At 47.7% G+C, this 12,556-nt stretch overlaps 1 protein-coding gene across 7 annotated transcripts in view; it reads right to left on the bottom strand.

Moving 5' to 3' along the window:
• XDH (xanthine dehydrogenase) overlaps positions 1-12,556 on the bottom strand; it is a 70,277-nt gene that overhangs the window by 46,367 nt on the left and 11,354 nt on the right. For all 7 annotated transcript variants that reach the window (XM_081590337.1, XM_081590335.1, XM_081590339.1 and 4 more), the window contains exons 2-6: positions 9,713-9,770; positions 6,731-6,827; positions 5,004-5,112; positions 1,832-1,958; positions 823-884 (exon numbers count right to left, since the gene is read on the bottom strand). In XM_081590337.1, the coding sequence (XP_081446463.1) occupies positions 823-884; positions 1,832-1,958; positions 5,004-5,112; positions 6,731-6,827; positions 9,713-9,770 (453 nt within the window). The remainder of the gene's footprint in view (positions 1-822; positions 885-1,831; positions 1,959-5,003; positions 5,113-6,730; positions 6,828-9,712; positions 9,771-12,556) is intronic.

Genomic DNA, 12,556 nt, shown 5'->3' with positions numbered 1-12,556 from the left:
TCAGAGGTCCTACCTCCACCCTTTTGGACTATTTGGACACAATACTCCTTTTTTTGCACTATACCAACTCTAAGGTTAGTGAAAGACACAGGAGTCTGTGACTCTCCCCTCAACCCAGAATCAAATTGAGATGAGACAGTTTGATAGGAGTTAAGATCAACTTGACCCATTTGGGGAATCAGGTAAAATTTGGGAAGATTTAGCAAAGAAAGGGGAAGCCAGCTCTCTGTCCTCCTTGCCATATGGCAGGTGTGTGTCTGTATTTATGTAATCCGTGCCTGTTCATCCCAGCTGTGGTTTCTCACTCAGAGTTATATGAATACTGCAGGACTTCACACACTGTCTAGAGATCTAATTAGCAGTTTCATAAACCCGGCAGAGTGCCAGCTGCAGAAAGCAGCCTGGATGGCAAGGGAGGAGGGACGTGAGTGCTGAGTCATGCTGATTATTACTAACTGTCACATTCAGCAACTGCACCATGGGCTGAGCATGCCAGACACCAAGGCAGGATGTCAAGCCTGAATGCCCTGGAAGAAGTTAGCTCTTAGGTGGCATGTCTCTTTCAGGAATGAGCTCTCCAGGCCTTTCCTAGAAGGAAGTCTCAGTGCTATTGACGAGAACCACCACTTTCCCCCCACACTCCAAATAAGAATGGCAGAGCCCAGCGCCCTTGCCAGGTACCTACAGCAGAAGTTCCTGCCAGTTGGCCATCTTATCTTTTTTCTCTGTAACCCAGAGGCCCTTGGCATCCCTCCCAACTGTGATTCCTGAGTGTTGCTGCTTCAGGAACTGGGCCACTGCTGTCCCAGAGCCCCCACTTACCTTGGCAAAGGTCCGGTAGCCCTGGAGGATGGGTCTGTAGCCTGTACAGCGGCATAAGTTTCCTGTGGGCCAAGGAAAAACCTGCAATGTCAGCACTGGCCCCAGGGCAGCTAAGGGATTTGTGGCTTTGCTTCCAGCTCAGTTAAATGCTCTCTTTACATATTCTATTTTCTTTACTTGGAATGATCCTCCTCTTACTTGTACCCCTGACTTCCAAACATCTACCACTTCTTCCAGGAAGCCTTCCTAGAATGCTTAGACTGAATTAAGTGCTCCCCTAAGTCCTCCCATGGTGACTCCTAGTCAAAGCTTTATCAGTGAGCTTATCAAACTACATTACAATCTTTCTTCCCCTTCAGAACATGGACTCCATGAGAAGAGGGACTATCTTCCATTCCTGTGTCCTTGTACCCTGTCTAGTGCCTGACATATGACTGGACATCATATAACCGACTGGAATAAATGATGCACTGAAAGAAGTTTAATGGATGGGAAGCCTTCTCTACTTAATTCAGAGGAAGAGATATCAGGTCCAACCACCTGGGCCCATTCACAGAAGGCAAAGTGGGGAGCCAGTCCCTGCCCAAGACTCAGAATCAGGGCCACCTTCCTCAGACATGTCCTTTGCCCCATGGAACCCTGCTCTGGGGAAGCTGTAGGGCAGATGCCATGTCATTGGCTTTTGTGCAATTTCCCAGATGATCTCCTCCCATGCCACCCACTCAAGGTCACCCTTCCCAGCACGGAGTGGGGTCAGGAAGACAGGGCAGGAAGATGGACACTAAGGCAGGAGAACCCAGAAGGTCTTCAAACCAACCAAGTGTTCTTCAAATTAAGAAAGGGCCAATCTCCCAGTAAATCTTAGCTACCATGATGGGATAGCCTGAGCCTTTCCCTCAAAAGTGCCTGGAACTCCTAGTTCACTCCTGGCTTCCACTCTGCCCCTGCCCTGCCCTCCTCAGAAACCCACTTGCCCCTTTGCCTCCTGGGCCCTGCACAAGGCCCATACCTTGGAAAGCATCCTCAATTTCTTCAACAGTGGGCTCGGGCTGATTCCGAAGCAGCGTGTACATGCTCATGACGATGCCGGGGGTGCAGAACCCGCACTGAGAGCCGTGACTTTTGGCGATTCTCTCCTAACAGGGGCAGATGACATAGACACACACGCAACAGTTCTGTGTAGGCAGAACCCTTGCCAGGCTCCCTACGTGACTCAACTGAAGACAGCCCACAATGACAGTCTGCACTGCACAAAGTCACTGTACAAAGTCAAATCCTAGTGTCCCCACTTACCAGCTGTGACCTCAGCCAGGTCACCAAGCCTCCCTAAACCTTGCCTGTTTGTTTAGCACTACCCTAACACTTATCTCCAGAGCTGCGCTGAGAATTCAGTGAGATCATTTATGTAAAACTCTTAGCCATCACACCTGGCATAGAGTAGGGAGTCAACCGATGGCAGTTATTAATAGGACACCCCCCTCAAAGAACAGCAACAGTTAGAATCATTCACTAAAGACAGAGGAGGAAGATTTAAGAGATTCAAGGGACGTGTGTAAGATCACATGTGGTGAATGCAAGAACTGTGTCAGGTTCTTTTAACTACACTACCCCACAATCCAAAATCAACCAAATGAATGCATTTTATTCCAAATTAGAATGCCACTGTATTCTTAAGTGAAGGCAGTTCTTGAAGTCCAATGGATGGAGACTTAAGAATTGGGGAATGTGTGCTATAGAATTCACCAAAAGCATTGAACGTCACAGAATTTTCATTCAGACCTGCCAGATCTTTATTACAAAGAAATTCTCATCTACATTATTTTTTAATCTCTTGGGAATTTCTCTTGGAACTTACGTCAAGTAAAATTGCTAGAATGTTGTATCACCAGCACTTAGCACGGATAGTCATTCATTTGAGAAATATTTACTGAGAATCTATTATGTGCCAGGTATAGTATAGGCCCTGGGGATGGAACATGTAGAAGAGAGATGAGGTCCCTGGTCTCACGAAGCTCACATCCTACTGGGGGAAATACTGACAAAAACAGAGGAGAAAATTCGAGGTGGAAGATGACATGACCCAGAGTGACTAGTGGTTATTTGGAGTGGTCAGAAAGGCCATTCTGATAAAGCGACCTTTAAGGTGAACTTGATGACATGATTTGGAACAAGATAGAGAGTAACCCAGGCAGAAGGAACAGTGAGTAAAAAGGCTCTGAGCACAGACAGTGTGAAAATCTGCTGAAAGGCCGGGACAAGTGGAACCCTGGGACGAGAGATGTCAGCCGGGGGAACAGGAAGCAGCCAGAGCCTGCAGCTCTTCACAGCCAGGATTAGGGATTCTGATTGTGATTCTGGGTGTGATGATGGGAAGCCTTTAGGGGAATTTCAGCAGGGCTTGATACGATCAAATTTGTGTTTTTAAAGAATCATTCTAGCTGTTGAATAGAGAATGGTTGTGGGGGCAAGACAAGACACAGGGGATCATGACACTGATGTGGCCTAGGCGGGAGGGGATGTGATTTGGACGAAACAGTAGTAGGGGAGACAGAGAAACAAGTGAAGATTTCATTGTAAAGTCTGGAGGTGGAGTAGCTATTACTTCTGGATGGACTGGGTGTGGGGAATGAAAATATCACAGGGGACTCCTAGATTTTTGTCGTGAGTAATTGGGTAGATGCTTTGCCATTGACTCAGATGGAGGAAGGCCAGGGGAGAATGAAGTTAGGGGGAAATAGAGTTTTTGTTAAGTTTGAGATCAGACATCCATCTAGTGATTCAAGTAGGCAGCTGGAAATCGGAGTCTGATCTCTGAGGAGAGGTCAAAGCTGAAGATATGGAGATGGCCTTAAACTCATGTCAGGAAAGTGTGAAGGTGGAGAAGGGACTGGGCCCAGGCCAGAGCCCAAGGCGTTGCAGCAATTAGGGACTGAGCTGAGGAGGAGCTGCACATGGTTCCAGCATGGAGGGTGGGGGCGGAATGTGGTGTCATAGAATTCCAGAGGAAAACGTAAACAGACAAGGGAAAGTGGAATCTAAGCTTATCTGGAGACAAAAGAAGTGCATCGGGAATAAGGCTCTGTACCATTGGAAAGGGAGGGCTTTCCCCTGATTCTACGGATGTGATCCCTGTGTTTAAACAGTTCATTCTTTCTTTTGTCTGTTTCAAAGTAAACTACAAGCCCTCATTAACCTTCTCACACCTGCTGCAGGTTGGACAAGTTTAGTAACCTGCCACTTTCCTGCCTAGGAAGCGAAGCCACACAGATAACGTAATACCACTTCACCCAACTCGGACCCCACATGACTGGTCCAAGATGCTCCCTCTGGGGGTATAATTAGCTTGCTCAACTGGCAGCCCTGGCTCCAGGATTCATGTCAGGGACCCGAGGAAGGCAAGATTCAAGTGATATGGTACAAGGAATATTAAGAAAAGGGTCTGGCTCAGACACCTTCTGTGATTACACCCTCCCAAAGACGTCCTGCCTCAGTTTAACGTGAGTACTGGGAACAGCGGCCTTTCCTTCCACTGTTCTCTGCTCCCACATGGACCCTCTTCCACCTAGTCTTCAAACATCGTTTCTCACTCCACAGAACCCTGACTACTGCCCACTCTTGCCCAAAGAGTTCCCAGTCTCAACCCATCATCAGGTGCCTGATACCATCAGGGAGAAAGCCTTGGTCAGACACCCACGTGTCTCTGACTCAGCACTTGCTAACCACCATTTTAACAAGCCTGTGTCTGGGTGATCTGTCGGTGGGAGGTGAGAGGTGCAATGGAATTACTGCGGGAGGGAGTGGGGAGTAGGTGGACTTTTGATCCAAGGCACACAGCATTTGGAATCTTCAATCCGAGAAGGCAGGGGGCTTCCCAAGCACACTTGGGCACAGAGAGGAAGGTCCTCTGCCCCTCCTCCCCCCAGCTCTGGTACAGCTAGTCCTCCAGCCACTGGATCCAGTTGATCACTTTGTTCCCACGGGGCCATGCAATGTCACCAACCACTCAAACACAGGAGGGAGCTTCAGGCACGGGTGTCTCCTCCTCCACCTCACAGCTAGCCCCTGGCCTGCACAAGGAATTGAGGGGGGTGGCCAGCCAGAATACCTCCTTGGCTCAGACTGTAACCCTCATCCCAACAATCCAGAACGAGTCTGCAGCCTTGGTTAGAGCCTCTGGTTACCTGTACAGGATGCAGCCTCGTTTTGGTGCTTCCAATTCCTTCCACAGTCGTCACAGCAACATGGTGCAAGGAGCAGATGGGGGCCAGGCAGGCAATGGCAGAAAAGTGGCTGGAAGCCCAGATTAAGGTCATCCCATTGACCATTTAGGCCATCGGAGTGGACCTGTGTGCAGGGTCTGGGAGATTCGTGATGCTTGTGTCACTTCTCCTCACTCTACATTATGTTCTCTTTTCCACAGGTATCCTCATCTCTCCACCCAGGCCAGGGCCCGAGCCCCTCCAGTGTCCTGTGGGGTCATACACTGGTGCACCCTAGGCTTCTGGGCTGGAGCATGGAAGTCAGGGGCCCTTTCAGCTGCCTCTTACTCAGGTAGATCCTGGAGGCTGAGTTCAGAGGAAGCCTCTGGGAGGTCCCAAGTCTAAAGCATCCCCTTTTCTCTATGTGTTTAGTCGCTCAGTCATGTGATCCCATGGACTGTAGCCCACCAGGCTCCGCTGTCCATGGGGATTCTCCAGGCAAGAATACTGGAGTGGGCTGCCATACCCTCCTCTAGGGAATCTTCCCAACCCAGGGATCGAACCCAAGTCTCCTGCACGCAGGCAGATTCTTTACTGTCTGAGCCACCAGGGAAGCCTAAGAATACTACAATGGGTAGCCTATCCCTTCTCCAGGGGATCTTCCCAATCCAGGAATCAAACTGCATTGCAGGAAGATTCTTTACCAGCTGAGCTACCAGGGAAGCCCTTAGCCACTTCAATTTCAGAACCTCCTGTCACTTTTGCTTCTCTGCTTTCACTCACCTCCATTTCTCCCATTCATCTGTGTGGAGAGGGAGGCAAAACCCCCAGGTGAACAGCCCTTAGAGCTTCCCCACCTCCATCCTTTTACTCATCTCTCACTCACTCATGCAACCAACATAAGTTACTGAAGGCCAACCTTATACCAGACACCCTGCTGAGGGCTGAGGAAATACAGGTGAATCAGACAAAATTTCTGTCCTTTAATAGCTTGCCTTCAACTCAGGAAAGCAGAAACCAGTGTGAAGATACAGTTTAAATATCTTATGATAAGAGTTGCAGGAGGGCTATGCATGTGGCACCAAAGAACCAGCACAAAGGGCTCCTAACTCAATCTTAGGAGGTCAAGGAAGCCTTCCTGGAGGAGGTGATATTTTGCCCAGTCCTAAGGTGTTAATAAGAGTTAGTCAGGTAGAGAAGTCCTTGAAAAAAGACATTCAAGATGAGAAGCAGCTTGTGCAGAGACCAAGAAATGAGTGGACATGGAGCACTGGTAGTTCATAACTGTTTCTGCATGAGCGGAGTGCTGGACCCATGGAGAGAAAGAAAAATGGAGAGGAAAGGTGGGGCAAATTGAAAGACCTCACATGTTGAGCAAAAAAATTAGACTTAGACTGGGGGCAATGGAGGCGTATTGAAGGATTTGATGGGATATGAAATGAGTCTGAAGTTTAGAAAGCTCATTTTATCAGCAGTGGAGAATCTTATCCATATTTAAAAGCCAGGAAGATGCTCCCTAAGACATCATTCTATTATATCCCTGGTCATGATCAAAGCCTATTCAGGAACACAGGGGTTTACCCACATGTGTGTATACACACACATACAGACACACACATGCACACAGATACACACAGACACACCGTCACTCAAAAGCTGACCCCTGCATCCTAGTCCCCAAAGGCAATCAGCCAGCATGCAAAGGATACATGATCTTGTCTTGGAGACGATCATACTTGGAGAGCATCACTGTACAAGCCCCACAGCCCCCTTCTCCACAGCCCAGCTTGGTTCCTTTCAGCCCCACTGGAAGGTCAAGGGTTAAGGAATATGAAATCAAAGGAAAAAGTCATTGTTGGGTTGCTGGGAAATGCCTGGGCTGAGCTGCAAGAGCCATCCATCCACACACAGGCTCAGGCCCCTCAGCCCGGGAGGCAGCAGGCCCAAACGGCCTCCCACTCAGAGAGGCTGCCCTGCAACCCGGGGCAGCAGGGATGGGGCCAGCTCCACTTGCAGAGGAGGAAAGGCCCTGGCACCCATGTGTCATCCCCTGGGACTGGAGCTCCACTGCTCTCTAGACCTGGAGATCTTCTTGGGATCACAGTCTTCTAGGTGTGGTCTTAACAGGCCCCCAAACTGGGGAACTCACTGGGCAGGTGAATCAGGTGCCTCAAAGATGGAGCATGTGGGGCAATCCTCACATCACCCAAGCTGGGCATGCAATGAAGCCACTCAGACCAGCATGGGACTTGCTGAGTTCAGCTTCCCTCATTTCCTCTCCAAACCTCTTGGACTGATAAAGTCCGGGCACCAAAATTAGAGCTGGATTAAGGGCTTCTGAATATCCATCCCATAGGATATGTGAAAGGAAATTAAAATGAGGATATTTTTGAGGTCAAAAGCCAATATTGGAGACATCTCTTACATTCTGGGAGAAATTAAGACTCTGATACTTTTTGAAGTTTGAAAAGTGCCTAACTAATAGGCTGCTTTGGAGAACAGCAATTATGGTGGCCTCTTTCCCATGGGACACACAAGCTCCACTGCTGCTTCTCCCCCAGGGCCCCAGGCCTCTAAGCCTTTCAGCTTCCTGTTGAAGATGGAGAGAGCTGAGTCTCTTATCTCCTGGTTATTTCCCTAATTTTAAGGTAAAGTTAATAACTAACAATGATAGAGCATCTTCTACTTAGAAAACACCCATACCCATGTTTAATGTTCACAATAATTTGGTTAGCAGGTAGGGCAGGAACTGCTACAAGAAACAGTGAAGTGAAAGAAAGAAAGAAAAAAAGGAGGGAGAGAGAAAGAAAGAAAGGAGGGAGGGAGGGAAGGAAGGAAAGAAGGAGGAGAGACTGAAAGCCAAGACGTAATGTGCGCCCTGCAAGGTAACAATCAATTACTTTGAATGTTAGAACAGGCCCAAACACAGTCCTTTGATTCCAGATTTGGGGCCTCCTCCTTCACCGCGCTGCTGCCTCTTTTAAGGTACAGCTGAAGAGGGCTCTCTAGATCTAGAGTTTTTCCTTTCTCTAGTCTGGATCTATGAGATCAGCAGTTGAGATCACTCTAGGGGCTCATGAGGATGAAAGGAAGCAGCCCAAAGTAGTCTAGAGGTCTTCTGCTAGCCTGGGGATCTTTCTGGAAGCCAAGGTAGAAGTCAAGGTTAGAGTCTTCTCTCTTGCCTGGAACTCTGACAAATAAACTCTCAACACAAGCAGCAACAAGCCACAAGGATTTCATATTTACATGAAGTCATCTTTCAGGTTTGGATTTTATTTGAGATTTGGCATTTAAACCAACCAATGCTGTGATCAGGAACTTCTGAGCCTGCTGTGTCTTCACAACCTTATTAGAAAACTAAAATTGACTCCAGCAATCTAAGAATGAGCCTCTCTTCCCAGGCTACCCAGGTAGATGGGCTGGAAATGGAGTTTCATGCAGTTCCCTGATCCTACTGAGTGACTCTACCTCTACAAAAACACTATCAGGTCCATGTGCTGTGAACCTCCAGACCTGCCTGCTCCAGGTCAAAAATCCAGGACAAAGTACACTAGAGCCAGCTACTCTCTGATAGGAGGTGAAAGAGCAAGAAGGAAAGTCATGGATATCGGGCTTGCTTCCGTGGGTGCAGAGACACCTTTTTGCTGTTTCAAAATATGTCACTGGAAAGAGCCATGAGATATCCCCACCTCTGGGAGCCACAGGGGTTTGTTGACAGAGGTCGGGATGGGCATCACTCTACAGCAGACCCCTAGAAAGTTTCCAGTGGTGGGTGGGAGGTTCAGAGCATGGCTCTGGGCTTCAGTCCAGGTCTCCCAGCATGTGTGCAGAATACCTGACGTGGGAGAGGCAGGTGCCTGAACACATCCAGCCTCACTTCCTCCTCTGTCAAAGGGATCGCTGTGGAGTCAGCGAGATAGCTTACACAAATCTGAACTCTGCTTATACATGGTCAGTGTCCATTAGATGTTAGCTCCTATTGTCTTTACTGTTGTTTTTGTGCCAGGGTCTCAGAATCCTTTCCTACTATGAAAGAACAAAAGGGATGTGGGATCTTACAGAAGCCCTCCCCACACTGGGGGCAGAGCAACACCCCACCCCCCAGGAGTCCCCCACCCCATGCTTCCCAGCACCTGCCATTCCCTCAGTAGATGGTGCCTCTGCATGATGCCCACCTCAGGCATCCCTTTCCCCCAGAACACCCCCTCCTCTGACTTTCCCTTTCCCTTTGCGGAGCTTGAAAGACTTCATGGGAAGCCCATTCCTGTAATAACCAAGGTCTGCTGAGGCAGGCCCCCACCCCACACCCATTCTTCCTGGTGGGGAGGGGGAAGGCCATGAAGCTGGTCAGGGCTAAGGAGGGCCTTTTGGAGCTGTTTGTTTTATACGCCCAGTATTAAACCCCAGTGTTACTGGAGTCTTAAATGCAAGAGACCTTGAAAAGTATCAAGGACAACATTCTTACTTGGCAGCTGAGAATTTCAGACCCACAGAGTTCAAATGACTTCCTGGGGTCAGACAGCTGCCAAGTGACAGAGTTGCAGGTAAAATGCAGAGATCCAGAGCCCTATCCAGTGCTCTTTTCTGTGTACTCCATGGACTCCAGACCAGTTACTAGCAAATGGCAGAAGGCCCAGAGAATGAGTCCCCCGTGGCCCCTCTCCCTCATCCGCACTCTAAAGTCAGGATACACTTTCTTCTCAGGTAGGCCAAAAGGGTCGTTTCTGGATCTGCATTTTTCTCCACCACCTATAAAAACAAACATAAAAGAAAACTATATCAAACAAACTTGGCCATTGTCTCATCCAAGAATTTGCACAGTTAATGGAGGTGTGTTAAACATATCATGATAATGAAGGTACTTTTCTTGACCATTCCATAAGATGAATGTATTAGCTGCATGCCAAATTGTGTGCAAGCTGACACCCTGCAATTCTAAAATTCTGCATTCAGACCCATGACAGAGTGTGGCACCTGCTGTGCTGGGCTGATCAAGGCAAAGTCCCCTTTAAATTAAGCATGTCATTTCATTTTCAGCTGCTGGATAACATCTGTGTACACCAGGGACAGACCTCTGGCTTTGCCTCCTGGAGAGTAGACTCTTAGGCAGTAGATGGCCAGTCAGTCGGTCTGTGATCATAGCAAAGTATTGTCTAAGTTGGGTTATCACAATCAACAACACTAACACAGGTTAGAAATGGACGAAGAGTCTCAAATCAAAGGCCCATGAACAGAATGTTCAATAAGATGGAAAGCTTGTCTTATAAAGTGCAGTGCCAGGTCCTGATGGAAATCATCGAAGGAAATCTGTAAAAATCTGTTTCACTTCTCCTCTTGAATCATCAAGCACAATAGGGTTTGGATGATTGGGGTGATTAAGGGGAGAGCATGTGTCATAAGGGGCTTCCCAGGTGGCGCTAGTGGTAAAGAACCTGCCTGCCAATGCAGGAGACATAAGAGATGAGGGTTCGATCCCTGGGTCAGGAAGATCCCCTGGAGGAGGGCATGGCAACCCACTCTAGTATTCTTGCTTGGAAAATCCCATGGACAGAGGAGCTTGGCATGCTACAGTTGATAGGGTCACAAAGAGTCAGACACGACTGAAGCAACTTGGCATACATACGGACACACACAGACGTGTGATGAGAGTTTCTTTAGAGAAACCAGTACTAGGAGTCCCACATATTCCTTGATTAGGAGGAGAAGGTATCTGAAGTTAAACAACGCTTGCTCCTGGGAAGAAAAGCTATGATAAACCTAGACTGAGCATTAAAAAAACAGAGACATCACTTTGCCGACAAAGGTCCATACAGTCAAAGCTATAGTTTTTCCAGTAGTCATGTATAAATGTGAGAGTGGGACCATAAAGGAGGCTGAGTGCCAAAGAATTGATGCTTTTGAACTGTGGTGTTGGAGCAGACTCTTGAGAGTTCCTTGGACTGCAAGAAGATCCAACCAGTCAAGTCTAAAGGAAACCAACCCTGAATAATCATTGGCAGGACTGATGCTGAAGCTGAAGCTGCAATACTTTGGCCACCTGATACAAAGAGCCAACTCACTGGAAAAGACCCTGATGCTGGGAAAGATTGCGGGCATGAGGAGAAGGGGGCAACAGAAGAGGAGACAGTCGTTGGATGGCATCATCAACTCAATGGACATGAACCTGAGCAAACTCTGGGACATAGTGGTGAACAGAGGAACCTGGCATGCTGCAGTCCATAAGGTCACAAAGAGTCGGAGGTGAGTTAGTGACCGAACAATAACAACAACAAAAACAGACTTGAGAACTAAGTGCAAGGCATGATCCTGGGTCCTGGGGTTGTGGAGAGAAAGCTATAAATTACATTTTTAGGAAAATTGGAATAATGCTGCATAAAGTCTGTAGATTTGATAATAATGATATAGTAAACTTTGACTGTGTGGATCACAATAAACTGTGGAAAATTCTGAAAGAGATGGGAATACCAGACCATCTGACCTGTCTCTTGAGAAACCTGTATGCAGGTCAGGAAGCAACAGTTAGAACTGGACATGGAACAACAGACTGGTTCCAAATAGGAAAAGGAGTACGTCAAGGCTGTATATTGTCACCCTGCTTATTTAACTTATATGCAGAGTACATCATGAGAAATGCTGGGCTGGAAGAAACACAAGCTGGAATCAAGATTGCCAGGAGAAATATCAATAACCTCAGATATGCAGATGACACCACCTTTATGGCAGAAAGTGAAGAAGAACTAAAGAGCTTCTTGATGAAAGTGAAAGAGGAGAGTGAAAAAGTTGGCTTAAAGCTCAATGTTCAGAAAACTAAGATCATGGCATCTGGTCCCATCACTTCATGGGAAATAGATGGGGAAACAGTGGAAACAGTGTCAGACTTTATTTTTTTGGGCTCCAGAATCACTGCTGATGGTGACTGCAGCCATGAAATTAAAAGACGCTTACTCCTTGGAAGGATGGTTATGGCCAACCTGGATAGCATATTTAAAAGCAGAGACATTACTTTGCCAAAAAAGTCCGTCTAGTCAAGGCTATGGTTTTTCCAGTGGTCATGTATGGATGTGAGAGTTTGACGGTGAAGAAAGCTGAGCGCCGCAAAATTGATGATTTGAACTGTGGTGTTGGAGAAGACCCTTGAGAGTCCCTTGGACTGCAAGAAGATCCAATCAATCCGTCCTAAAGGAGATCAATCCTGGGTGTTCATTGGAAGGTCTGATGTTGAAGCTGCTCCAATACTTTGGCCATCTCATGTGAAGAGTTGACTCATTGGAAAAGACCCTAATGCTGGGTAGGATTGGGGGCAGGAGGAGAAGGGGACGACAGAGGATGAGATGGTTGGATGGCATCACCGACTCGATGGACATGGGTTTGGGTAGACTCCGGGAGTTGGTGATGGACAGAGAGGCCTGGGGTGCTGCAATTCCTGGGGTCGCAAAGAGTCGGACATGACTGAGCGACTGAACTGAACTGAACACTAGATTTCCTGATTTTTATAAATAGATTGTGGTTATGTAAGAATACCCTTATTTTTAGTT

Source organism: Giraffa tippelskirchi, chromosome 4 (assembly GCF_054371585.1).
Source record: "Giraffa tippelskirchi isolate mGirTip1 chromosome 4, T2T-mGirTip1v1.2.pri, whole genome shotgun sequence".
Classification (NCBI taxonomy): Eukaryota; Metazoa; Chordata; class Mammalia; order Artiodactyla; family Giraffidae; genus Giraffa; species Giraffa tippelskirchi.
Note: the sequence above shows the minus strand (reverse complement) of the source record. Positions and strands in the feature narration are given on the sequence as shown.